Source organism: Notechis scutatus, chromosome 3 (assembly GCF_049901735.1).
Source record: "Notechis scutatus isolate UNSWTSFEM ecotype Mainland chromosome 3, rNotScu1.2, whole genome shotgun sequence".
Taxonomy (NCBI): Eukaryota; Metazoa; Chordata; class Lepidosauria; order Squamata; family Elapidae; genus Notechis; species Notechis scutatus.
The window spans coordinates 52,007,386-52,034,974 of NC_142011.1; the positions used below are offsets into that span (position 1 = coordinate 52,007,386).

General features: G+C 38.4%; 2 protein-coding genes across 15 annotated transcripts in view; one reads left to right on the forward strand and one right to left on the reverse strand.

Moving 5' to 3' along the window:
• Nucleotides 1–13,674, forward strand: part of NFYA (nuclear transcription factor Y subunit alpha) — a 19,842-nt gene extending 6,168 nt beyond the window's left edge. For 7 of the 11 annotated variants that reach the window (XM_087959861.1, XM_087959864.1, XM_087959863.1 and 4 more), the window contains 7 exons: nucleotides 343–489; nucleotides 2,626–2,757; nucleotides 2,939–3,044; nucleotides 5,882–6,048; nucleotides 7,282–7,455; nucleotides 8,761–8,862; nucleotides 10,656–13,674. In XM_087959861.1, coding sequence (XP_087815987.1) covers nucleotides 343–489; nucleotides 2,626–2,757; nucleotides 2,939–3,044; nucleotides 5,882–6,048; nucleotides 7,282–7,455; nucleotides 8,761–8,862; nucleotides 10,656–10,709 — 882 coding nt within the window. In that variant the 3' untranslated portion in view covers nucleotides 10,710–13,674. The remainder of the gene's footprint in view (nucleotides 1–342; nucleotides 490–2,625; nucleotides 2,758–2,938; nucleotides 3,045–5,881; nucleotides 6,049–7,281; nucleotides 7,456–8,760; nucleotides 8,863–10,655) is intronic. The other 4 variants (XM_026677816.2, XM_087959865.1, XM_087959866.1 and 1 more) reach the window with 1 other exon arrangement.
• Nucleotides 13,675–16,412: 2,738 nt separating this feature from the next.
• On the reverse strand, nucleotides 16,413–27,368 carry ETV7 (ETS variant transcription factor 7). Of its 4 annotated transcripts, none has more exons than XM_026678178.2 (8): nucleotides 27,192–27,368; nucleotides 24,005–24,134; nucleotides 23,099–23,263; nucleotides 22,398–22,520; nucleotides 20,984–21,217; nucleotides 20,568–20,710; nucleotides 19,583–19,683; nucleotides 16,413–18,507 (listed from the first exon to the last, which is right to left on the reverse strand). In XM_026678178.2, the coding sequence occupies exons 1-8, from the start codon at nucleotides 27,195–27,197 to the stop codon at nucleotides 18,453–18,455; spliced, it is 957 nt and encodes a 318-aa protein (XP_026533963.1). In that variant the 5' UTR covers nucleotides 27,198–27,368; the 3' UTR covers nucleotides 16,413–18,452. The 4 variants fall into 4 exon arrangements, with proteins under 4 accessions (XP_026533963.1, XP_087815995.1, XP_087815997.1 ...); XM_087959869.1 differs by having other exon boundaries at nucleotides 20,556–20,710; nucleotides 27,192–27,347; XM_087959871.1 differs by having other exon boundaries at nucleotides 23,992–24,134; nucleotides 27,192–27,326.
• Between the last annotated feature and the right edge of the window lie 221 nt (nucleotides 27,369–27,589).

Genomic DNA, 27,589 nt, shown 5'->3' on the forward strand with positions numbered 1-27,589 from the left:
AAATTTTTTATCTTTAATTCCAGTCATATTTTACATTTTGTACTTTCATATCTTAATAATGTCATTCCTTCATATTTTATATATTTGTATTTCCTATTATTCCTTCATATTTTTATATTATTATGTTTGGTCACACAGTCATCAGATATTTAGACTTGATTTGACATTTTTATTCACCTATCCAGGCCTTTTCAGGGACCTGGAATAGGCAGATATTGTTTGTGATGCTATATTATTAAGATTTTCTGCAGAACTTCTACATAGAAAAATTTTGGTGCCTGAAGCTAATTGCTTATCTGAGCTTGTGTTTCATTGTGGTTCTTTTCATTTCCCATTCTTTAGGTCCAGGGTCAGCCACTGATGGTACAAGTGAGTGGAGGCCAGCTAATCACATCAACTGGTCAACCAATTATGGTACAGGCTGTACCTGGAAGCCAGGGTCAAACTATTATGCAAGTTCCGGTTTCAGGATCACAAGGACTTCAGCAGGTCAGCATGCCCAAATGATGTACAAATTAGTGTTAAGCAATGCAGTGATTCTATTAAATCGGTTTTCAGTCAACTCGATTTTCCCAAAAGAATTAATCAATTTGAATGGGTTTAAATGAATCCATACATTTGTAGATAAACCAGCTCTGTCTAGGAAAATACCAACAATTATTCCTCCGCCTAGGAAAATACAAGGAAGCTCAAACTGAAGTAACCATGACTTCTTGCTTGCCCCCATCAACTGGAATTTAATGATGCATTATGTCTGAATGCACAGGAACTTCTCTATGTTCTTTTTGCTGATATATTTACCATTTTTATTGTAATGTAAGTAGGCCTTGTTTAACAACCAGGTTTTTTATCTATCCTTCAAAGTTTTGACAATCCCCTCAAAAGTCCCGATGACCCAGTTCCAGAATTCTGATGACAGCATACTCATGATTGCATTTCAGTCCCTTGGGAACCCACCACACTTTTAAAGCCAGTTGCAGTGTTCCTCGGTCATGCTTACAACTGCCATATTTGCTTAATGGCCACCAAAAAAAGGTCATAAAATTTGGTTGGCCATGTTGGTGCTTCAACTTATGACTGTAATGACTTATGATGGACATTCCAGGCTCCGTTACGGTTGTAAGTAAAGGACTACCTATAGGGCCTCTCAACTTAATCCAATTGGTGCTTCCCAAAATAATTGGTACTGATGGAGGATTTGTTATTATCCAGATGTTGTTGGAATACTTGGTTGTATCACTTGTGTTAGTTGCTTAGTCTTCCTCTTTGAAGGAAAAGGCTTATAAAAAATAAATATAATGCACTGCTTGAGAATAATGAAATTCCAACCTCATTATGTAATACTCATTAGTGGGAAATCAGTGTAATGTTATTAATTGGGATCATATTGAACATTGTGCAAGAATACGCCTCTACTTGACGAAGAAGAACAAATACTACTGTGTTTCTCCAACAATACGGCCTCCCCCAATAGGAAGACCCAGCATGTTTTCTAGGCATAAAATGAAATTAAGCCCCTCCCCCCAAATTTAGGCCTATTTTAAAATATGCAAATGGGGGGAAGGGCAGGGGGACTTGCCGTTAGGAGCGACTCGTGGGTAGCCATGCCTTGCCAGCAGCTGCTCCTAATGGGCGATCATGGTGGAGCACGGAGAGCTCCCTACTCCTGCCAAGCATGTTTGCTGCAGACCCAAGACCTTCAGTGCTTGCCGCTGTTGATTTCCCTTCTGCCCATACCGCCGCCACGTTTGGAGCTGCCAATTCTACATTTGGAGCACCGCCGCCGTTTGGAGCTACCGCTTCCACATTTGGAGCTGCTACTGCGTTTGAAGCACCGCCACTGCATTTAGAGCTGCCGCTTCCATGTTTGGAGCGCCGCCGCTGTTTGGAGCTGCCGCTGCGTTTGGAGCACCGCTGCATTTGGAGCTGCTGCTTCCATGTTTGGAGCACCGCCGCTGCTCCAAACGGCGGCAGCGCTCCAAACGCAGCGGCAGCTCCAAACGCGGAAGCGGCAGCTCCAAACGTGGTCTCCAAACACGGAAGCGGCAGCTCCAAACGCGGTGGCGGCATGGGCAGAAGGGAAAGCAACAGTGGCAGGCGCCGAAGGTCTCAGGTCTGCAGCAAAGGTATTTGGCGGGAGTAGGGAGCTCTCCGCGCTCTGCCATGATCACCCGTTAGGAGCGGCTGGTGGTGAGGCTGCCTGTGGGACGCTCTAGACAAGGATGCAAGGGGGGGAATTAAGTCACCCCCGAAAAGACGGCCTAGCCGTTTTTTCGGGGCTCAAAAAAATGTAAGACCCGGCCTTATTTTATGAGAAACACAGTATATGTTTAAACACTTCTTGCTTAAGATCATATTCTTTCGAATTGTGAAGAATGTTTCCTAGGAGTTGCAAAGGATTTTTTTTCCCTATCCTTATTTTTTAATATTCTTGTTGTAGAAAATATGTATAGTGGTGCAGCAAACTCACCCTTCAGCATTGTTTTATCCTTGCTTTTGTTATTTAATATGAGTAATTTCCCCCTAACGTTTGTTTTGTTAACAAATCATATCAGAATAAACAATTAAAAGCCATGATTAGGAATAGTAATTAACAGCATCTTACTCTATTTTATATGTCCACAGATTCAGTTGGTCCAGCCTAGTCAGATTCAAATTCAAGGTGGACAAGCGGTACAAGTTCAGGGCCAGCAGGGCCAGACACAACAAATCATCATCCAGCAGCCACAGACAGCAGTAACAGCTGGACAAACACAGGTAGCATATTAAAAGGGGGGAGAAGTTGGAGAGGGGTTCAACTAAAGGGAGGAAGATCAATGGAACATGCAGAAAAAATGATTTTTGGCATAGTGTTTTATGTGAAACCATGGGAAATTCCAAGGTATAATAGTTTTATATTACTCACTGTTTTAATTTTGTCTGATGCTTGCTTCTGCAGACCCAGCCACAGATTGCAGTCCAAGGACAACAAGTAGCACAGACAGCAGAAGGTCAGACAATTGTCTATCAACCAGTTAATGCTGATGGAACAATTCTTCAACAAGGTAGAAATTCTATGTGCTACAACCGTTTTCTAAGAAATATTAACTGTTTCAGAATTAGGTTCATTTTTTAAAATTTCTGGAACATGAGTGGGTAGCTAATCAGTTCCATATAAACCTATCGGCCTCTTTACAGTGTGCCCTTTAATAAGAGCTGTGTCTGCTCTTCTGGTAGTTTTCCAGTCTCCTGCTAGAGTATTAGAGAGTGCCTCCGTCTCCAGAGCACCAGTGTTTTCATACTGACGTCCGATTTACATATTATTTCCTGATCAGCTCAGAGCTATACTGTTCTCTTCCCTTCACTTCCATGTTTTACCAGACATACTTTCTTAGAAGTATGTATTCCCAGAAGCCTGCCAATCTAACGTAGGTATGCAGGCATGTGATTATTTTTAATCCCACTTTGTCAGAATTGTAGGATATTAGTATTATAGTATCAGCAGCTATGAACTTTCTAGACCAGTGGTGGTTAACCTTTTCGGCACTGAGTGCTGAAATGAGAGCGTGCGCACACTGAAAAGGCATAGAGTGCCAAAATGTGTGCCAGAAACCAGAAGAGTGTGCGCTGGCCATCTGGTCTTCTGGCTTCTAACAGGCATGCAAAGACCAGCTGGCTGGCTGGTTTGTAACGTGCATGCGTGCGCTGGCCATCTGGTCTTTGCATGCGCATTAAAAACCGGTAGATGAGGTGGCCGGTGCATGCGCACACCGGGAGATACTCTTCTGGTTTCCGGCACTCCCGTGCACCCAAAGACTAACTGACCAGCACACATGTGCGTGCCGGAACCCGGCAGAACAATGGGCAACGGCTGGCATGCCCAGAGAGATGGCTCTGCGTGTCACTTCCAGCATGCGTGGCATAGGTTCGCCATCACGGTTCTAGAGTGATGGACTGACATGGCTATTACTAATAGCGATGTCACTATTTGCTGTAGTGACAGTGCTTGGATTTCAGGCATGAAACTGTTGGTATCTTGAAAAGTACATTTCTTGTTTGAAATGTCAACTGATATTCTAGAATTCCAGCAAGAACACAAGGTTCAAGGAATCCATGTATATGCAACTTGGAAATTACATTTCACTTTCTAAACATATAATGCGTATTAAAATATTTTTGTTTATCAAATTTGAACACCACTCTTCTCACTTTCCAAGTGATACTGGGTGATTTATAGATGCATTTTCATGGACTATAGGGATAAAAGTAGTTTTTGTTTCTATTTTTTAAAATACAATTTAGGAGTACCTACTATATTGTTAAAAAATATTTGTTATAGAGGTTGGAGACTTAAGTTATACTCAGCAAGGATAAATATACAATAGGAACATTGGGCACTATTATATATGCAGTTTATCCCTAAAGTAAAATATTTAAAATGCATCAAATGTTTTAAAATACATTTGCAGCAAGTAAGTAAAATACAAGATCCATCCATATTTTATAAGGTGTTATACAGAAGCTTTTGAAGACTCTTCATTGACCATTAAGAGGTGCTGCTTAGCATGTATCTTTCCCATAATTTCCAAATGTCATGTGGCATGATTTATTTTATTTTTACTGAGTGATCCTATGTATCAACATGTTTCATTGAGATTCCTGGCAACACAATAGATGTACACAATGAGCCATCTGCAATAAAACAAGTAAAATTAAATTAAAACCTCCACAACAGTTTATTAACATTCCTAAAATATAACTGGAGCCTTTATGCCTCAGTTGAATAAATAGTATCTTGTAATGCACATGAAAAGTTTTTTAATAGCTTCTAGAAAGTGATAAGCAGTAGAGCAACTTTAACTTCTGAGAAGGAACTTTCTCCAGTGCTAAAATAATGTATCCATTTGCCAAGATTTCTGTAACCCTAACCCCTCCCCCTTTCTATAAATTTGGTTAATAAACTATGAACCTAGATGACTTGGTTGTAACTGGCTACTTTGGGTCTTGATGTTAATCTGGAAAAGTGGGTACATTTACTTTAGCACCTTTTTAGCTCTGATTTTAATATAGAATTCCTTGATCCTTTCACTAACAGCTAGTTGATGAAGTGGGAAAGTAGCTGCCAATTTTTTCTGATAAAGGAGGTGTGCAAAATGTTCCACTGTAATATTTTGCAAATTGCATCACTTGTATAAGCTATGAGAAGTCCGCTATATCTGCTTTGTTACATTGAATTATAACTCAAGACTTCTTTTATGATTTTTGGGTTGAAATTGTTCTTCAGATGCAACTCTGGAAAATGGCTTTAAAATATGCAGGAATGAAATGTAGCATTTGTCAGTGGCATCTGTGCAAGATAAAGATGTTTCTGTTTAACAGACTTCAACAGATGCTGCATTTGCATTTCACCCTAAAGAGCCTAATCTAAAATACTATGCAGTCATAATTATATAGTGTGAATTTTCTGCTAATTTATGCGTAAGCTATTGTTCCCATTAGCTAATATTCAGAAATTTATTCCCATAGAACTGGAAAGCCCCTTAGCACTTCCTATCTGTAGCAGTTTGCTCCATGAGTTTATTTAAGTCTATATAAAGCTTAATATTATACCTTTGCGGGAATGATACAGTTTAATTAGCAACAAGTGAAAAGTAAGTTATCTCTTATATTTTAACATTTATTGCCTTAATAATAAGGTACTTAGCAGAAATCTTGAATTTCACATTGATTTAGCTTTGTTTAGAAATACATGCTTAACTCCCATGTGGATAAGTCATTTTAGATCTCAGTAAAAAAAATCATATTTAAAAAACATCCATAAACACGACTCATAATGAGGGAATAACATTTAAAATGGGACAAATTTGTTCGTTATTTTTTATCTGTTCTGTTCTGTTTAAAGTTACAGTCCCTGTTACAGGCATGATCACCATCCCAGCAGCCAGTTTGGCTGGAGCACAGATTGTTCAGACTGGAGCCAACACCAATACAACTAGCAGTGGACAAGGGACAGTAACAGTGACTCTGCCTGTTGCTGGAAATGTGGTTAACTCTGGTGGAATGGTCATGGTGTGTATTGCATTCTATACTCCTCCCTTCTATTGTTCTATATTATTGTATATCACAAATGGGTAAACTTTGAACCCTCCAAGAACATTGCCTATTTTTTTCTAATGGCTTTTGTCCCAGCAAAGTTACTTACAATCACTAATTTTCCTGAACTTTGCCAGCAGGACAAACAACCAAAATGTATAGTACCATCATTGGACAGGAAAGTACCATATTAGCTCATCCACTGATAAGCTGGACTTCAAATTTTTAACCAAAATATCATTAAAAATGTGCAATCCACAGATAACGCCAATCTACATTTTTCATTGTAATTTAGTTAGAAATTTGAAGCTTGGCTTATCAGTGGATGAACTTATATGTCAGCATATATGAGAAATGTTGTACTTTAGAAAAGTAGCATGGCATGTATTTGTGGCTAAATCCATCAATGGATATGCCAAACTCAATTTTAGGTCCATTTTGGCACCCAAAATTACCAAATTATGGCCCACCAGTTAGCCAAACTGTTCCTGACACCATGAGTATACCAAATAATGAAATTTCCTTCCACCTCAATAATGGGAAAGTACTCATTCACATATGTGTGATATATGTGAATGAGTACTTTTGAATAATTGCAAAGCCCCTTCTCAGAAACATTAATGAGCCACAGGACGAGCAGCTTCCTGGCGCGCCACGTGGGCGTGCCTAAAACAGGAAGTTCAGCTTCCTGGCTCACGCACGCATGCTGGCCACTTGGTCCTCTGGTTTCTAACACGCATGTGCATGTGAAGACCAACTGGCCGGCATGCTCATGTGTGTCTGGGAGCTGATCTTCCGCTTTCTGGTACTCCCGCACACGCGAAGACCAGAACCCGGAAGAGCAGTGGGCGATAGCTGGCATATCCGGAGAGATGACTCTGCATGCCACTTCTGGCACGTATGGCATAGGTTCACCATCACGGAATTAGATCATTCCTTTTTAACTTGATATCCATTCACTTTTTTATTTTTAAAGAAACTTGCTTTGATTTTGCATATTTGGAATATAGTTGATGTAATAGAAATATTCAAACTACAGACTTTTTATGTTAATTTCTATGAGATTTGCTGCAGAATTTTGAGAATATTTTTTTCAGGAAGTGGTTGAATTCTAGGAATTGGTTGTGTTCATTTCCCACTCCTACTTTGTCTTTCTATGCCTCCTGGTGAGAAAGAGTTTAATCAGTGCATTTCCCTGTTTTGATGTAGATGGTGCCAGGTGCTGGATCAGTGCCAGCTATCCAAAGGATACCTTTGCCTGGGGCTGAAATGTTGGAGGAGGAACCTCTGTATGTAAATGCAAAACAGTATCACCGGATTTTGAAGAGAAGGCAAGCAAGAGCCAAGTTAGAAGCAGAAGGAAAAATACCTAAAGAGAGGAGGGTGAGATTATCAGTTGCTATTACAATTCATGAGACGCAGAATAGCTATATATCATTACAATTGCTCAGTAACATCCATCTGTAAAAATCTTTTCCCAGTCATTATAATGAAACATGTTCATTATACCATGTTGGACTCAAAAGGATATTTACAGTATAAACTGTTGCCTTTTTGTTTAATGAATAGAAATATATTATTGTTTTTCAAAGTCTTTCTTGACAAGTCACTAGATGTAGATTGCCTATGTTTTTTTTGTCGTAGAAATTGCATACACTTTAATAAGTTAAAATACATTTTAAATGAAAATTACAGAAAAAGTTGTTAGCCGATCACAAAAGGATGAGAGGATGCATGTGATTGTACATGTGGAATACAATGTACTTTCATCAGGAGTTCAACACATTTAATACTAATGCCTTGTTTAGGACAGTGGTACAAATTTTGATTATCTCTTAAGAAATACAGACTTGACAGTTCAATAAATGAGCAAGATGTAGAAATGAATCAGTTATCCTGGATAAAGAAGCAGTCTTTGCACCTTTAATTATATGAGCTAATATGGAGGGTTGGTTATCATACAAAGGATAGTTACATAATACAAAGTGACTCCATGAGTAAAGAGAGATGGATTCTGAACATTAAAAGGATAAAGCTCAAAATTATTAGTCGTGTAACAGTTTCCATTTATTTTGTATTCCTTCCATTCTTCTTTTATTTCTCCTCTAATCTTTCTAGCCAAACAAATAACTTACCAAAGATCATCATTCATTCTTTTTCTCAGATCTTTGAGCAGTTCTCTTCTTTATAAAAATCGCTCCGGTGAGGCCCGGCCTTTTAGTCAAAAAGGGGGCCCCCCCCTGCGCCCCCCCCCCCCCCCCCCCCCCCCCCCCCCGGGGGCGGCTCCAAGGGATGCCCAGGGATTAGAATTAGATAAAATGCCTTAATAGTCAAATACTGAAAGAAGGGAAGAAAAGCTCTACAGACATGCCCACATTTATTTTTTCACTTTTATGCACTCCAGGTTAACTTGTATGTCACTCCAAATACTGTCTTATTCTTAGTTTAAGTAATATTTAGCAGTTACTCCAGCTAGAATCCAGGTCCTGGATCTGTGTGTATCTACTTATACAGGCAGCCTACATAAGTCTCGAGATGATACTGAGGATTTTCCCCTTCCTTTTTAGCCTTAGCATTATTTCAGCCTTTTCTGTTCCTGTTCTTGTCTTAATGAAAATGGATGGATGTGTGTTCTAGCATTACATAAGATGTGCTTTCATCTCCACAATTTTGTAATTGTATATACAGAAATATCTTCATGAATCCCGACATCGGCATGCTATGGCAAGAAAACGAGGAGAAGGGGGACGCTTCTTTTCTCCAAAAGAAAAAGATAGTCCCCATATGCAGGTAAATGAAATTTATTTACTTAGTTAAGTTGATCTTCATGGGTAGGTGCTTCCAAGTTACAACTTTAGCATTAACCAGAAATAAATTCTGAATTCTTGTTACTTTTTTCTCATTTTATAAAGCATGCAGAATTAGTTCACTTTGACATTTTCATCTAGTTCAGTTATTAAAAAACTATGGAACACTTAAGTAATACATCTCAGAAAACAGTTGTCTCCAGGTGAGTTGTGTGGGAGGGACACTTTAATTTTCTTATATATGTTTAAATTGTTAAATAAAAATAAAAGTTTATATTGTTAGTACATTATAGTATAGGCAGTTTCAAAAACAGTACCTCTGGTATTTTTTTAGCAACTGACGAACATTATTTGTGGGGATGATCTGCTTTGCTTTGCTTTATAGAACAGCTTAACAATTCTGTTATTCATGGTGTAATTCTGCTTATTTGTTATTTTTATTTACATAGTTCAAAATTTGCAGTAGGAATCATAAATACTATTTGTTTCTGAACTTTGAGAGGTTGGATGGTCTTAAAACATAAGGACAGGCCTAAACAAATAGGTTTTTTTCCCTGCATCTGAAGCCAATACTTTATGGTTCAGGAGTTTGGCTGAATCTATTTTGGTAGTTTACAGTCTTGGAAATCCCATAACAAATCTAGAGAGATCTTAATAAGGTGAGTTGGGCAGTGCATCTCACCCCCGTCTTTCTTTCTCCTTTGTATGGCTTACATGCCAGCCTGTTTTCCCATTGATCTTTTCAGGGCCTTCAATTCCTCCCCTCTCCTTAACCTTCAACTTCAAGAGTGGCAAATGTGGAAGTGACTGTTCCATCCATAGGACATTTTGCCCCCTGCTCATTGGGTTTAATTGTGTTAAGCAGACTTAGAAGTGTCAGAAGATATCAGCAATCACTCTCTGAAATAACTGTTCAAACTATATCTTATGATCTAGAAAAATTATGATATTTCTGTTCATACTCTGAGAGATTGTAGGTACAGAAGATTGAGCTTTAGTTACTTTGGATTTCATACTCAAGCAAATTAAATATTGCATTTCCTATTTTGCTTGAAAAGCTGTTTTCATTATATTTTCAGAATAACAAGTAATACCTTCTTTTTTGAGAAATAAGATCCTTAGTTTAAACATGTACCCTCATAATAAGCCATTCTTCAGTGTGATACCGTAGCTTCTTTGCAAGTTTTCTGCAAACACTGATGTTGCCTTTTCCATATTTCATAATCCAGAAGCAAATTAGAATTGTCCACTGAAGGATGCTGCCTTGTGTGCAAGAATGTAAAGTACAAGCCTGCCCTTCTACAATACTTAATTGACAAGGCTGCAGACATTGCAGCTGGGTAAACAAATGTATTGCAGCATGATGTCACCTCTGTATATAATATTGTTTATATAAACATCACAGTACCTTAAGGGAAAAAAATCTTAAGGGGAGCAGAATCTATCCTGGGGAGTTGGAGACAAATGCTGCCTATATTCTGCCAATTGGCCATCCCTTAAACATACAATACTGTATCCTACCTTGCTAGATGTTGAAATATATAGTATTACCTATATAGTAAGCTAAGATCTAGCTGTATTGGTATGAGTACCACATCCCAAGTAGAAACTGTATAATAAATCCTTCTCCAGATAGTCTCCTTGAAGCAAGTTTCTGTCATTCCTGATTTGTACTATAGCAACATAATGTCTTGCTTTAAATAACATGTGTTTGTGTTTAGATACTATGAAGTAGATAATAGGTGTTACAAAACCTTTTTATATATATATATACAGGATTCTGGCCAGGCAAACGAAGAAGCTATGACACAGATGATTAGAGTATCCTAACAACCAACTAAATAACAAAACATCTGGACAAACATCTCGTGTCTCTGCAATTGTTCCCTCTCCTTTCTATCAAATCAACTTCTGAATGGGAAAATTTGCTACAACCTTGTTCTTTATCAGAACAAATCATACACTTGCAGTGAGTCATTTGTTTTAGCTTTTATATGCAGTGGATTCAATCAACTGAGGTACTAATGGATGTCCATTCACCCTTCTCAGACCAGGAATTGAAAGTCTGGCTCAAGAGGCCTTTAATATTCTTGGCAGGACAATGGCCCAGCTTGATAGCAATAACTGACTTATTATAGGACAGCTATACCGTTTGGAAATTATGGGGATTGAACCACAGAGAAATACTAATGTTTGAAACAGCCAGAGCTGATATGTTTTGTTTTCTCAGTGTGATTTTTTTTGGTCTCTCTCAGACACTGCTTTTTATTAGGATTGTTATTACTTTCTAGCAGCATAACTTTATATTGTTGAAGCATAATTTCTCATAAAATCTTGATAAGATGCCAAAAGTTGTCCTTGAAATACTGTCCATTATATATCTATATGGGACAAAATTAATCTCATCTCAGGGAATGGCCATTGGGGGAGGGGGTATCTGATTTTATGGCTAGTAAAGTTTTGACAGTTAAAGTGTGACAGTTAAAGTGCTTTTGACAGTTAAGGTTAATTAACTTGCTCCCCTAGAAACTGGTCATGCAGGTTGTAAATGTTTCCTTTGCCTGGACCCATTGATTTTCTGTGATCAAAGGATAAGATGCGGTACTGAACTGTGAACATCAGACAGTATGTAAGGACCGTATCATACATGTAACAAAATCAGAACTCTGTATATCCAGTCGAAGTTCAGACTGCTTTGGATATGAAAATATAAACGCGCTTTCAAATTTTACATATAATGCACTTTGTAAATCTAACAATTCAAAATTTATTATTTCTTCTTGTGAATAGCTTTTTCTTTCCCTTGGTCCTGTCTGTAACAGTTTTATGTTTTATTCTTATACAAAACTGCAAAACCATGATTGTTTTTTGCAATCTTACTTGATCATTCAGATTTTGACATCAGATCTGAGATTCATAATGGCACATACCGCTTTGTTTCATTTGTATATCTTACATTACTTTTTCTGGTAAATACCAAGAGGTCTGCTTTTGTATGTTCATAGGCTTCTGTTCAGCCCTTCAGTTGCTCAGCAAATCTGAGAATGGAGGAATACTGAAGTTGGTCTGTTATGAAAAACAGCAGAGAGTTTGACACACGTGCTGCATACAGAATTGACCAATACATTTTTAAAAGGGGTCTTGTGATTTTGGAAGAAGTGGTTCCTTCCTGGAAAAAGTAGACATTGGTCCTCACTTAAATTTTGTTGTAGCTTGGAGAAATCTGCCTTCACAAAATTCCTTTTTTACTTGAAACAGAAGCGAGTTCAAAAGGGATGAAGAGAGAGTGTGTAAATGCAAATTATTGTTATGAAAAAAAATCAAACAACTGATATTTAACAGGTTGGTAAACCTTTAGAATTAGTTTTAACAAATTTCAACTTGAAGTTGGATGCGGACCGAATTTTAAACACTTGCTGGTCACATGCAGTTCAGTGCTCTAACTTAAGCTCTTGGCAACAAAGGGGTTTGTTTCATTTGGTATCTGTAAAGTCCTGTTTAAGTCTGTGTTATATCTTGTGTATTTATAAATGTGCTTCCTTCAGTCTTTCTGATTTTTCCTTTTTATTTTCAGTATACTGGGTATTTGATTATCGCCTTGTTTTTCAGCTGACTGCTTCAGCATGTAGCATTTCTCTTCACTGTTTTAAATAACAAATATCTGATTGGTATTTAAGTGATGGTATTTGTGAAGGAACAATGAATGCTTTGTGGGTGGGGAATGGATTTTCTTTTCTACTATTGCTGTATATTGGCCTTCCTACATCTTGTATCTTCCATCGCTCCTACAATTCCCATTGGCAATTCCCAAAGCATATGCTTTCTGGAATTCTTGGGATTGATCCCAAAATATCTATAGAACATCAGGTTTGGGAGATTGCTGTAAATATTAAAAGCACTGATGCATTTTGAAATAATGCTGAGTGAGGGGAAGATACTGTATTGTTTGGATTAGGGATTTTTCTTCCCATAAATTCCTCTTTTCAGCTGTCATTTTAATATTGCATATTGGGGTATTAAGAGGATCAAGGTTCTCCTAATTCTTATGTATATTTAAAATATAACAATACATTTGCAACTTAAAACTATCTAGCCATTGCAACCTTTACATTTATTAAAAATAGAAATAAAATTGGTCTTTGTGATACCTGTATGTAGATGAAACAGAAACCTATTTAATTTTTAGTCTTTAGAACATTTCTATAGTTAGTTTTTTTCTGTAATGGTGTAATTACCTGATAGAATCTATTATTCCAATGGCTTAGATTTCATGCGTAAGACAAATTTATTTCAAACTATTTTTTAATCTTGGGAATCTCAAACTATAAGATGATGCAAAATGTTTTGTTCTTAAGCAAAAATTAAAAGTAGAAATAATACCAAATGCAAATTTTTAATTAGAAGTGAAAAGAGAGGCCGTGAAATGCTTAATTGGAAGTAGATTTAAGGATAAAGATGTAATATGGTTTAAGGAATGTGTGAATTCTTTTGAATTAGAAAGCACTGGAATGTTGAGCCTATATAAAGTGGCTTGATAGTTAGGGAGGGAATAGGTAACCCCCAAGTGATGCTTTTTCCAAAATTTTGCATGTAAAAAAACTTCTTTTATTTTTCTTTTCTTTTTGGTTGTGAATGGAGCTGGGGCATTGATATTTGTGAAATTGTAACGCAAAGTTTGTATATAGTTCAAAAGTTTATAATTTTTTATTCTGCATTTTGAAGTGTATTTTGTCTTTAATAGATACAACTGTAAGTACTGTGTACACTATTAAACCAATAAAATGTTTATAAAATATGTTGTTGATTACTTTCATTGCAGTCACACTTTATCTGGAATTACAGGGATACTCAGCAGTTCTGAACAGCTAGAAGTATCCTTTGAAAGTTTGAAATTGTAGAAACATCTTAACAACAAGTTAAACAAATTATGCATTTTCACTGCATAGTTACATTAAGTTTGATGCAAATTGATGTGTCCAGGAGTTACTTTCTTATTACCTGATTAAAGAACTATCTTGCATTTACTAGAACTCTAGTGATTCAATCCTTTGTTCCATAAACTTTCTATACTGAAATTTAAACTATAATTTGCTTTGGCTTAAAAGATAGTTTACAATTTTCCCCCATTTTGAATTGAATTCATGGAAATTTGCATAAATTAATCTGGAACCATTATTCTTTGGACATTTCCTAATCTTAATCACAGTTACAATCAAGATGACAACATCAGAGTGTTTATTTGTTTATCGAACCTTTTTACATAGAAAAATGGCAAATTGGCACATTTTATGCTGTAATGTATTACATGCCATAGTTATTACATAATTAAGTAGATATTAAGTAACAAATTGGCCAGGTTGTCTGGGCATCTGCCATTTTTGTTGATCTGTAATTTCTACTCTGAGCAAATAATGACTTCTCTTTTTAAATCACAAGTATATCAAAATACTTTATTTTGGGTGAATTGTCAATACTGAAGTTCATCTGTTAGTTTCAGCAACCCATTATAATGGAACTTATCTTCATTTGCATCTCTAACAGTTTAAAAAAATGCTTTAATTATGAGGGTATAAGGATTTTATAAACTTTTGCAATCTGGTCTAATGTATCTCAAAAATCAAGATAATGCTTTTTAATACTGCATTCTTTTAAAAGGAGAATGTTAATTGGATTTCAGAATTTTAAAAGGATTGGTTTTGAAGTGAAGGGTTTGTTCGTGGTTCAGCTTGGCACTCAGAATCTCTAACAAGTCATAGCAATGTCACAATAGCAATAGCAGTTAGACAAAAATACTGCTTTCACAGTGCTTTAGAACTCTAAGCGGTTTACATTGTCAGCATATTGCCCCCAACAATCTGGGTTCTCATTTTACCGACCTTGGAAGGATGGAAGGCTGACTTAACCTTGCAACAGTCAGGATCAAACTGCTGTGCAGCTGACAGTCAGCAGAAGTAGCCTGCAGTACAGCATTCTAATTATACCACCATGGCTAATGATGATGATGATGATGATGCACGTTATGATGAAAATGGTGCATATGTACTTATATCATGAAGTCCAACACTTATACATAAATTGCATAATGTGCAGGCCGATCTCATGATATACATTTGTCCCCTTGTCTCCCCAGATGCTGGTAATGCCACTCAAGTGTAGCATTTTTTTCTGAAGTATGCCATTTAAAAAATATGGCTCCTCAACTTTTACTAAAATTATGAATCAGCAGAAGATAAACCTCTGAACCACTGTAAATAAAATTAATGCTAGTGACATCAGTTCAAATATAATGGAAAACAATGTTCTTTTTATCAATACTGTGATAAGATTCAACTGGCAGTTCATGCCAACATCCAACATCTGTGCTTTGAGACCATAAATTGCAGGATAATTTTATTTTTTCATGCTTTTGTGCATAATCAGAATGCCTTCACTTTCACTTGCTATTTATTATTTAACCATATCATGCTGATTATCAGATTTCAGCCCATTCTAAGCCTGATGGAGGAAGTGAGGGATGTATTTAGAAATGTGGGAGTATGCAAGAGGTATTACTGCATGGGTTGGGAAGGATGTGAAGGAAGTTTGCCAGAGATGGCATGCAATTTGGGAAGAGCAGAGAGGTGAATAGCATAGATCGTGAAAGGTGTTAGAGGGCCCAGATTGTTGGGGGCAATATGCTGACTGGGTTGTAAAAGCACTGTGAAATGGTATATAAGTCTAAGTGCTATTGCTAGGGGGCACGTGAAAGGTGCTCTGTGGATCATGTTGGCTACATGGAGAAATAGGTCAAGATGGGGGCATGAAGGTCTGTGTGTGGGGGGGTACTGTATCTGTTGGGGATGGCTTGTGGGGGAAGTGGTTGAGAAGCATGCTTGGGAGTGAGCAAGAGGTGCTTTGCAATCAGACTGCATGAGGACGGCACAGCGTGAAATGCACATGGGTGCCCAAGAGTCATCAGAGGGGTCGGGATGAGTTGGGATTGGGTGCCTGGGGTGCTATGGAGTGAGGGAAAGCACACGGGGGTAGCATGGATCAGAAAGGGTCATGGAGGTGCCCAAGAGGTGCTGCATGGGTCACGGAAGGTGCTTGAGGGGAGGCAGGTTGGAGAAGGTGTGCAGGGGTATGCAAAAAACGTTGCAGAGCAAGGGATGACATTTGGGGGACAGTGCGAATTGAGAAGGCACACAGTGGGGTACCCAAAATGAGCCACAAGAGTCATGGAAGATGTGTGAGGTGTGTACTGGGTGCTGCATGGGTTAGGGAAGGCAAGTGGAGAGGGGCACAGGTCGTGGGGAGGTGGCATGGGCCAGGAAGGACGCATAGGAGTTCCTTCTTCCCTTCCCCCTTCCCAGCAGGCAGATAAATGGCTGCTGTTGGGTGGGAAAAGGAGTGAGGGATTGCAAGACAGGCTGGGAAATTGTCAAGGAATGAAGAAAACGAAGATCTAGTGACAGCAACAACAACCCAGCAGTATAGCATATAATAATATTTTACCGCAGATTCCGTTTATAAAACAAAATAGAAACTTCATAGTACAAGATAAAGACCATTTATTAAATATAATTATTTGATTTTGATGTATAAAAGTACTTAGCAATTTGGTGAGATTATAAAACAGCTTACATTATCTGTAAGAACTGGGCAAAGTTTTACCTGTGCAAGCAGCACCAAATGATAATTTGTTATAGATGATTAATTCATTTACCTTCTTTGAGTGAACTGCCTGGGAAAAGAGGAGACCCTAACACTTTCCAAAATCAAGTTTACTCCTTTACAAATCAAGTTTTTTTGTTGCAGGCTTTCCTTCCCTTTACTAGCAAGGATATTAACAGCAATGAAATGCTAGCAATCAGGAAATGGTTGCTGGAAGAATCAAAGCAAAACTTAACAGGAAGCAATTAACACTTAGGTTTGTAAATTTCAGGTTGTTTTAATTCTAAGAAAAAAAAATTTTTTTAAAGTAAGCAGAGTGGAAGTCAAAGTAATCCAATAGCTGACTTTGATAGAGATTAGATATTGCCAAGAAAATACTGGATTCACATAAGCCATGGTTTATTTTAATAATTGTTGAAGCACACACAGTGGCTTCATTCATTCATGCTTTTGGTGCATAATCAGAAAGTCTTCACTTTCACTTGTCATGCCCTTTATCAGAGAGATTTCAGCCCAGTCTAATTGTTGAAGCACACACAGTGGCTTCATTCACAATACAAGTAGTCACCACTAATTCAGCAACAGTTCAAAATTATGACAACGAATGAGGCCTTAAAACTGGTCCACAAAGTTTCAACTGTGGCAACATCCCCACTGTCATAAGGATGGCATTCTGGGCATTGAGGTGCCCAGCTCACAATTAAAACTTGGCAGTATATGCAGCGTTTCTTACCAGCTTCTCACATGCAAACTCAGGGGGAAGCTGGCAATGAAGATCACAATGTGCTCCCATACCACTCCCAGCCTTTTCTTCTGAGGAAGTCCACTACAGAGTAAGAGATCTTGTACTCTGTAGTATCCTCTCTCCTGTTGTGCTCCAAGTGAGAGGGATCTAGGAATCAGCCACTATGAGCCAGGAGTGTGCTACAGTTGCCAATAAAGCCAATGCGGTCCTAGGTTGCATCAACAGAGGGATAGTACCAAAATTACATGAGATGTTAGTGCCACTTTATACTGTAGGACCATACATGGAATATTGCCTCTAGTTTTTATAGCCACTGTACAAAAAAAGATGTTAAACTCTAGAAAAAGTACAACAAAGAGCAACAAAGATTATTAGGGGACTGAAGGTTAAAGCATACAATGAATGATTGCGAGAATTTGGAATATCTTGTCTAATGAAGTGTAAAACTAGGGGTGGCCTGATAGCGGTCTTCCAATATTTGAGCTGTCACAGAGAAGAGGGGGGTCAACTTATTTTTCAAAGCACCTAAGGGCAAGGCAAGAAGTAATGGATAAAAGCTTAACAAAGAAAAATCCAACCTAGCATTAAGGAGAATTTCCCTGTCAGTTAGAACAATTAATCACTGGAATGGGTGGGTGCTCCGTGAGTGGAGGTTTTTAAGAAGAGATTAGACGGCCATGTGTCCAGAATGCTATGTCTCTTGCTTGAGCAGGGAGTTGAACTACAAGATTTCCAAGGTCTGTAACACAATGATCACTGCAAATATATGGGGCTTTCTGTTGTTGTTTTTTTCCAAATGAAAAAACTTCTTAATTTCCCACGAGATATTTTTACATGGGTAGGAGAGTATCTTTGAGAATGCTAAGAAATTCTACAGCAGCATGACTGACAAAGGAACTAGAACTGATTTGCAGATTCAGTTTAAAACTTTTGTTTTACACAAATGCTTCTATTACGTTTGACAGCAGAAATCCAATGGATTAGTTCTTTGCATTTAATTTGCAGGATGCACAATTCCCCAAGGCCTTGTTTTGTTTTCTGTCTTCATATAGACAGCAAATATTTTCCCACACAAGCTCTTGATGCCACTATGGCATGGCAAAATTGGCAAATGTCTACAATGAAATTTCTGGTAAATTTTTTGAGTCCTCTCCTTTCTGCTCTTCATTGTTCAGCTACTCCAATTTACTGGTTGTGTACTGTTTTATTTCTCCAGGAACTTTTAGGAATCTGGAATTAAGCATTAAAAGAAAAATCAACTTTTTTTCCCCTGATGATCCAATACTCTTTCTGTCCCTCCCGACTCCTTTCAGTAATACACACGGATACACACAAAAACACATAATCCAGGAATGAAAAGCTATTGATCTGTATCTATTAAAATATTTATGTTAATGCAGGAAGTCAAAAAGTGTTACAATGGATATGCTAATATCCCTGCTTTGTTATATGAAAAGATGCTTTAAAATGAAAAATGTGTTTCTAATCCTATTTGCATAGAATTTCAAAACACATTAGTCAAGTATTAAAATGCAATTGTAATTCATTTTGTTGACAAGGGATTACGGTCCAGAATTTCCAAGATTCAAAGGATAAAGTTGAAATGAAGGAGGAAAAAAAATCCCCCCAAAATAATAAAAGTTATTGCACTTAAACCTGTCAATCGAGATTATTTAATTATGAAATTTATACAGCCACCCATCTCACCTGGTATTCCTAGGTGGCTCATGGCAACCAGGAAAAATATCAACATAAAAACATATCACACTTTTCCTATCAAGATAACAGATCTTGTTAATCCTCTGACTCAACCCCTTGGGCAAAAATCAGCAAGGTCTGAAAAAAACGTGAACTCTGAGCAACCAAGCAGAGGCAGGAAGGTTCTTTCCATCAGAACAGCTTTAGAAATAACATGGGGAAAATTCCTTTTTTTTTTCTTTATGCGTTTGCTTTACATTCCCAGAGGAGAGGTATCTCTTCAGATTGGCTTCTTATCAGGAAAGAAAACACCTCAACCCAGAGAAGGTTTTTTTTTTTCTTTTTATTCTTTTGCCACTGTTTTCAATTCTGAATAAGTTTCATAAGCTTAATCTACATAATAAAAGATTTGTATCATCTCATTTCTGGTATCAATGGGGTCAAACAGGAAACTTGGCCTTTCACACATCTCAGCCATTTGATGAACAAACCATTTGAGAGAAGAATTTTTATTCTGTTCCTCCGAAGTAAAGTTGCAGAGAGCACCTACTGAACAAGGGCTGTGAGAGGAGAAAGGAGCAGGGAGAGGGATGGATCTTCATCTCACCTGAATAATAATTTCTGCCCAGCTTCCTTTTTGATGAGGTTGAGTTTATAATAATGCCTCAACGCTCTTGACATCTTCTCATATGTCATATTCCTTCGGTTCTGAAAATTGTTTAAAAATTGTGATTATAACTTCAATTTGCTTTCTCTTGCCTAATCACTAATTTGAATTAGAAAAGAGTTGTCAAGAAACCTGCATGCAATAACCTCTTTCACTGGAGATAGGATGGGAATTATGTTAATAAATACCTTGTTTTACATACAGTTAAAATACCAGCTTTGTGAATTAATTTAGAATTAAAAGAAGGTAAATGGGAAGCACTCTGGTGCAATGATAAGACAGCAAACTTAAGACCTAGGAAACCCATATTTAAGTCCTCATTCAATCTCTAGTTGACTCTGGCCAGTCGTAATATTTCAGCCCAACTTATTATGCCAAATCTGACAATTAAAGGAGGAATGCCAGTGCATGCTACCTTGAATTCTTACAGGAAAGTCAAGGCAGACATACTACTGTATAATAAATACATGCAAGTACTCCCTTTGTCCCAGACTGTATCAAATCATCTTGTGTACCCTCCTTTAATCTGTCCTTGTAAAAGTCCTAGAAGCACAATGTCTGATGCTCTAGATGATGGAGATTATACTTTAATGTTATGAGAGCCAGGCTGGAAACGGCTAGACTGACTCCTGTTGGAATATTCCAACTGGTCATAGTTCATTATGAGACCAGGATCAGGATATTCCCAGCTCTACTTTTAGCAATAATGCTAAATCTTTGCAAATGAAGAGGCACACCTTGGGAATATAATTCCCACACTGGGAATATAACTTTGTTAAATTATCTCCAAAGAACATAGGGGGACTATGGGAGATGTACAAATTGGTGCCCTCCAGGTAGGCTGAGAGTGCTAGCCCTAATCAGCCCATCTGAACGGAAGTTTATCTCTACTTAAGGAGTTTAGAAGGATCACCTTATTTAGTACCTTGTGATTACCCCAGAGTCCAGCAAGGCCACGGGGATTTACAACCCGAAAGATCTTGGTTTCTTTGTCTTCCCACTTGATAACTGATTCATACTGGCTATCAGAGAGGAGCCGGTAGATGTAATCCAAAAGTAACCTACAGTCTGAGAATTAGTTACATTGAGAGAAATGTTGTTCAAGACAGAATAACATGGATTAGTTCCTGCTACACTGCATCACTGTTAAAGACAGCTGTAGGATGCATTTGCAAGTGACCACAGCTGAGTAGTGAATAAAGTTGGATTCCCATGCTTCCAAATCTGTGTTATTAACCAGTGGTGGGAGTGGAGCAAATACTCTTGACATACAAGAACAGGTAAGCATTCCTGTCAACCACATAGCCAAAGAAAAACAGATCTTGGTAACCTTACCCTTACCTGATATTTTCCCCCTGACAGGAGCAGCAGATTTTACAGGAAAAGAGCAAATGTTTCCACCATGGCTGATCTCTGGGTTGCTATAAGCAAGAGGTGTCATCCCAGGAGTAGACAGTGTCTTGGTGAAAGACTGAGATGAGTTCGAGTAACCTTCATGACTAGTGAAGATCGTTGGATATTCTGAAGGCAACACAGGGACCTTAGCTGGGAAATCTTCTAAATTGCACTTGGTACCTGTGAGAAGAGATCAGATTCAAAACAGAGATTTTGACCATTTCCTAAGCCAGCCCTCTTCGATCTGGAGCTCACTAAGTATAGTGTAGCAATCTGAAAAATACCAGCTTGGGAAAGGTAGATCTACACCTAATCAACTGGAAATTGATGTAACAGAAGGTACTGCAATTAGATGCATTAGCTGTGGTTGTTTCGCTATGAACATAGTCAACTTTGAAGTCTGTTTGGTCACATATTTCTTTTATATGAAGAAAACTCTTAACCAGATTTGTCCCAGGCTATCCGTGCCTAGACCAATTCTTGAATATTTTGTAAATGTTTATGATAGTGATCCATACAAATTCATTATTTACCTAAACTTTACTATAGGCAGCAGAGAGACAAGTACATTCAACTGACTGAGTCAGAATACTGGTTTGCTTAAGCTAATGCCATCCTAACTGATGTATCAATGGAAAAGACATAGAGCAGGAGCCACTTCCTGTGGTTTCGCTATAAAGATCATTTAGTTTACTTTCATCTTAGCTCCCCAACTGTTCTTTTTTTATATATTTTGAGTCATATCTTTAAAGTAGAAAGTTATGTGAAGGAATGCTTTGCCTACAGAACTATAGTTGACTCTAGTGATGTTGGAGATGACTCCTGATAATGCCTTAAATAAAGAATACTCGATGAATGCATCAATTCAGAGTTCCCACCTGAGGCACAACTACTATTTTGAATACATTGTGCAAAGTACCAGTTCCCTTGTGAAATTTCTAATGTTGGAAAAGATAGACACAATAAATGAAGAGATGACCAGAAGCAAGTTGGATTGACACAATTTCAGCAGTGATGGGGACACTAAGGGCCAGTTTGGGGAAGGGTCAGTTTGAGGATATAACATCCTGGAGACAATCTATGTGGTCACTAAGGGTTTTCACAGACTTGATGGCACACAATCAGTTGAACCTGTTCTGTCAGTATGGTAACCAATAAGCTGATGAACATTAACTCTGCAAGATCTCAGGAAGAAGTTAATTCCTAATTTAGGAAATGAGATGCTGAAGATTGTATATGAAACCATCTGGAGGATCAGTATGGATTTTGCTTGTGTATCCTCCTGTATAGATATTGGCCCAAAATGTGAGCCAAAGATTAACTTGCATGATGCATATAACCACTGTTCCACAGCACTCACCTTCTGCAGTGCTCTGGGTCAGGTTATGGTCTGTATCCCAAAAGGAAATGTTAAAGAGAGGGCTACACACAAGGGCTCTTCTTTGGGTCTTTATGTATTGGAGTAATTCATATAAGACATCTCCTGTGAGAAAAGAAACATAAATACCAATCCCACTCCATTTCTTTCAATACCAACTGGTGACAAAAATGATGCAATTTTTGAGTACCTCTACCCCCCTCCATTTGCTGTTTATTTCAAAAGGACTATTTCAACTATTTCGGCTTGAGCAATTTCTAACATTTGCAAACCAGAAAAATAGTTTTGTTGCACACGTTTGTGGGAATCTGAAATTTTCCGTTAAAACTTGCAATGCATTCAGCACATTTAGCACAAATTAATTTACCTCCTGCCCCAAGAAAGCACACTTTGAAAAAAATGTATTAATATAAACATGATCAAAAAGCCACAAAGGTAACCTGGTTCTTTCCATCAGACATCTATCACATTGTAAAGCTGCTTGACCCATGGGCTTTGGTTCAACCAATAAGTTCTTGTCAATAAAACACAATTTGGAAGGCAAATCTATTTCAAAGGAGATTAGAGATGTCATGCATCTCACAGTCTTGAGTTATTCCTCATTTATACTTGCTACATGGGATAATTCCAAGATAAGAGTGCAAACACACAAAGCCTTGACCAAGGAGGGCAACACTTCTAACCTGAATTAGGAGACCGAAATTTGAAATCTTCCTTGGTGAGAATACAAAGGGCTTTTCCATTCATTTCAAAGTTACTATCATCAGATTTCCGGAGTGAATATTCTTTTTCAGCCCATCTTAGCCAGTGAATCACATCATCTTTGCTCCATAGAAAGGGTTGGATTCCTGAAATCAAACCAGGTTACATGTAAATTAACATACCTACCCAGTCATTTTTTTTGCCCTTTTGGAAGAAGCATAAAATGTCTCAAAAAGCAAGTAAAGGACATCTCAGCAAATTATTATTAGAATTCGTTTGCTCCAACTAATATCACTCTCCATAAGTTTTAAAGATAAGTCAATAAATTTTCAAAAGGGGATTTTTTTTACAAAAAAAAGAATATTCTTTGTGATAGGAAGCAACTTTACACCAGGTCCAACTGACTGATCATCTACTCCTTGTTTCCCGAACTAGATGTCTTCAAGATGTATCAGCCTAGAATCCCACCAACTGCAGGCAATTTTTTGCCTGGTCTGATAGACTCCAACTCAAAACTATAGCTGGGGAATACTGGAATTGTAGTCCAAACACAACTAGTTTGTATAGTGTTGTCCTTACATTAGGGGCAGGTAACACTTTCTAAGCCAAGACTGCTTAACCACAAACGGTATACAGTAGTGGAACTGCACTCCAAAAAGTAGAAAAACCAAGCTAAAATTTAAATTAGATTTAATTTAAATGTAATCAAAGTAAAAATAAACTCATTTAATACAGATAATAAGAAGATATATATGCAATCCTCTGTTTAGTGTCATATTAAAATTACAACTTGGTGGCACTGCTTGGAGAAGCCTGTAGAGCATATATCCAAGGCTTTAAGGAACCATCTTTGAAAAGCTGCCTTAAATAATACCTCTTCTACTCACTGAGTCGGCCTGGCAATGTGCAGATTTGTCCATCATAGAGCGACTTTACTGATGCCTTCGAAGTAGGGTGCAATGGTAATGACAAAGCTGATGTGGCCACAGGAGTCAAAGAGCCATCTGCCACTTCAACCTTAAGGGAGGAGAAAGACACTGAAGCCATATAGTTTCCCTACAGGAAATCAGCTGTATTTCCCCAATGCCTCTTTTGTTATTCTGCACTGCCTAAAAGCTGGATAAGTAAGAATCAATGAAGGAAAATGTTCGTAATGTAACTAGAACCAATATGCTTCAGCAGAAAGTCTGCTGGATAGGCTGGAGAGAAACCCAGGTCAAAAATTGTCCTTACTCTTTGTGGGAAAACTTGGATCAACAATTGTCTCCAAAACTAAACTATACCCCAGAATCGCCATGCAAATAAAATGAATCAAATACACAGAGAAAGGATGAGATAAAAGCTGTAGACATATAAAAGGGGGAAAGCATTAAGTAATTAAGAAAAAGTTATTGGGCATTCCTAGAATAATTTTTGAAAACTGTAGGCTGGTGAAATTGGGGTGATTACAATGGCAAGCAAGACAAGAGAAAGAGAGAGGGAGGGAGGGAGAGAGAGAGAGAGAGATGTGTGAACTGGCTGGTGGAAAAATATTGTATAGTTTTGGAAGAACAGAGCAGATTGGCAAATACGTTTTGCATCCAAGAAGTCCAGAAAGCAGTCATTTTTCTCTCCCCCCTCAGACAGAAGGAAGACCAGAAGAAAAAGTATAGAAACCAGCTGCAGAAGATTGAGAAAGAGATAAGACACTATAAAAAGCTTGGTTTGAAACCATCTACATCCCATTAACATGTTTATGTATATCTTCTTAAACTAAGCCCATGATATATATTAAATATAACTGTAAATTGAGATCTCTCTCTCTCTCTCTCCCTCTCCCTTTGTGTGTGTGTGTTTGTGTGTGTAAAAAGTTCCTTTCCCTCTTTTGCATCCCCTACAAAGGGAAAGCAAGTTGGTCACAAAAGTAGAAATTAGGAGCTAAGATTAAGCATATGAAGTGAGCACTCAGGTAACCTAAACTGGAGTTGATTAGTGTTTGCAAGAGTGATCACTGCTAAATCCCAGGATTGTTGAGTCTGGGAAGTTAAACAAACACAAACACACATCTACAGTACCTAGCAGAGGCATAGGGAGAAAAGGCAAGATGGCTATGATGGTGAGATGGAAGCGCCACTGATTTTTATGTTTTTCACATTTCATCATTAAAACCGCCATCTTAATTTATTTGGCCACACTCTACAGACACTCCTGAAATCTTGAAAAAAAGCAGCTGTAGATTTTAAAACTCAATAAATCAATAAATACCTAAGTTTAGGTATTGCACCTAAGAGTAGAGTTCACCAAATATTTGATGAAGTAAATTCTAATTCATGAACATAATTCATAATAAACAAATTATGTTTATTCTTAATTGTATCACAAGAACCATTGTTGATTTTGCAACTGCAATTCTTTTACCATTGCATGCATGTCTTATGCAGATTGACTTTTAAAAAGTTTCAGATTCATTCTTAAATACCAGGCAATAAAGAAAATGAAAGTGAAAGATGCCCACACACTTTCATTTCAGTTTTATTCTGGTAGCTTGTTTAAAAATCTATTTTTAGTACTGTATTTATTCATAATGGTATAACATACGGGGTGTCATTTTTACTGGTTTGATATTTTATATATCTATATTTATACATGTACCCACTTTTAATTTGAGTGTAAATTGCTCCATCCTGCCAAGCAGCATATTAATCCATGCAACTAGCATGTCAATAAGTAAATGATTTTCAAATATCTTTTTTTTTTCAAAGAAAGAGTAGCATACCATGTCGGTGTACACAACAATAATGCCTGGTTTAAAGAAGTGTTCCCACAGATGGTGTTCAGTTGTTCTCCTTCTCTGATTGTGGAGGAATGCCTTGACTTACAAAAGATAAGGCTTCCACAGCTTCTCATATACAGGAATGCATAACCTACATGGTCTTCTAGACCAGCATTTTTCAGACATGTTAACTTTAAGATGTGCAGAGGTTCAACTCAACTTGCTGGCTGGGGAATTCTAGGAGTTGGAAGTCCACACATCTTAAAGTTGCCAAATCTGAAAAACACTGGTCTAAAGCAGAGGGCTAATTGGGACAGAAAGGGAATACAGGGAGAAAATAAGGTCGCCCTTATCTAAAGTAAATCGTCCCAATTAGGCACCATCCTTTGTGCTAAAGTACAGTACCCATAATTCCCAACAGTGGCATGCTATGAGTCCCATTCATTAAGGAATGCTGGCTTCCAGGGACTAAGAGTCTTGCCTTCTATCAAAGCTCCTGCCCTCTGGAACATTCTTCTTTCAGAGCCGAGGATGACCCTGGCCCTTTCGAAAAGCCTTGAAGACTTATTTGAGATGGGCAGCTATAGAAATTGATTGATTGGTTGAATCAATGAATAAATAAACATGCCCTGAAGCAATGCTGAATGGGAATCACTGCAGCACAACCCAAGACCCCAGGTTGAGGAAGGCTGGTTGAAAATGTACACTTAAAATTGCTCCTTTCCACTTTCTACCCCAGAGTTTAAGATAGAGGAAAGGATACAGCCCAGATTTGTTTTTGTTTTTTAAGTGTTTAGGTTTTGCTTGCATGAATCTAGCCTTAAAATATGTGATCCACTATTTTCCCATTTGAAACAGCTTCATTAACTCACACCCGGATTAATTTTGCCCAACCAAACGCTGTTTCTCAAAGAAAACAGCTAGTTGCTTAACGTCTCCCTTTTCTTGTGAAAAGCCTGGGGAATTCCGAACTTTGTCCATTTTGAAACGTTTTTCTTTTGAACCACCAGAGAAATGCTTTCCGTGGATACAACCTAGTCCACAGAACCCCAACGCTTTCTGAAGCGTGGCGGGACGCTGCCCTCCAAACGCCTCAATGTATCCACCCCGTTTTTCCAGCCCGTATGAAGGAGAGAGAGATGTGGGGACCAGGGAAGCCGCCCGGGTCAGACCTTGGCACGGATGGGCATTGGGCGAGAGGACGTGACAGAAGGCGCGGAGCCTACGGGAATCTAGGGCGCTGGGGGAGGGCACAGAGAACAAGGGAAGATCGGGGAGGGGGGGTCAGACAGAGCACCTGCTGCTCTCCCCCAAGCCCTTACCTGCATTACAAGGGGAGGCGAGGGGAGTGGGGAAACCGCGGGGCCAGGATCGTCTGGATGCGCGCAGAATCCTATCCAATTCCCCTTCAGCCCAGGCGGTGCTCGCTGTCCTTCAGGAAAACGAAAACGAAACGCGCCGCCCCGAAAGGTGCTGGAACTTGGCCTGTAACGCAGCCGCCGTCCGCGCTCGGAGCGACCTCTGAGTCTCTCTCTCTCTCTCTCTCGCCTCAGCGCTGGCTTATTCCGCCCCTTGGTGAATCTCCCGCGGACCCCTGGCGGCGCTTCCAAAGACCCGAGCTGCACTTCCCTCTCCCGTAAACTCTCCAGACGGGGTTGGGTTGACCTCGAGGCAGGAGGTCCAAGCGAAACTCTTGCCGGAAAGCTGATTCATACCCCTC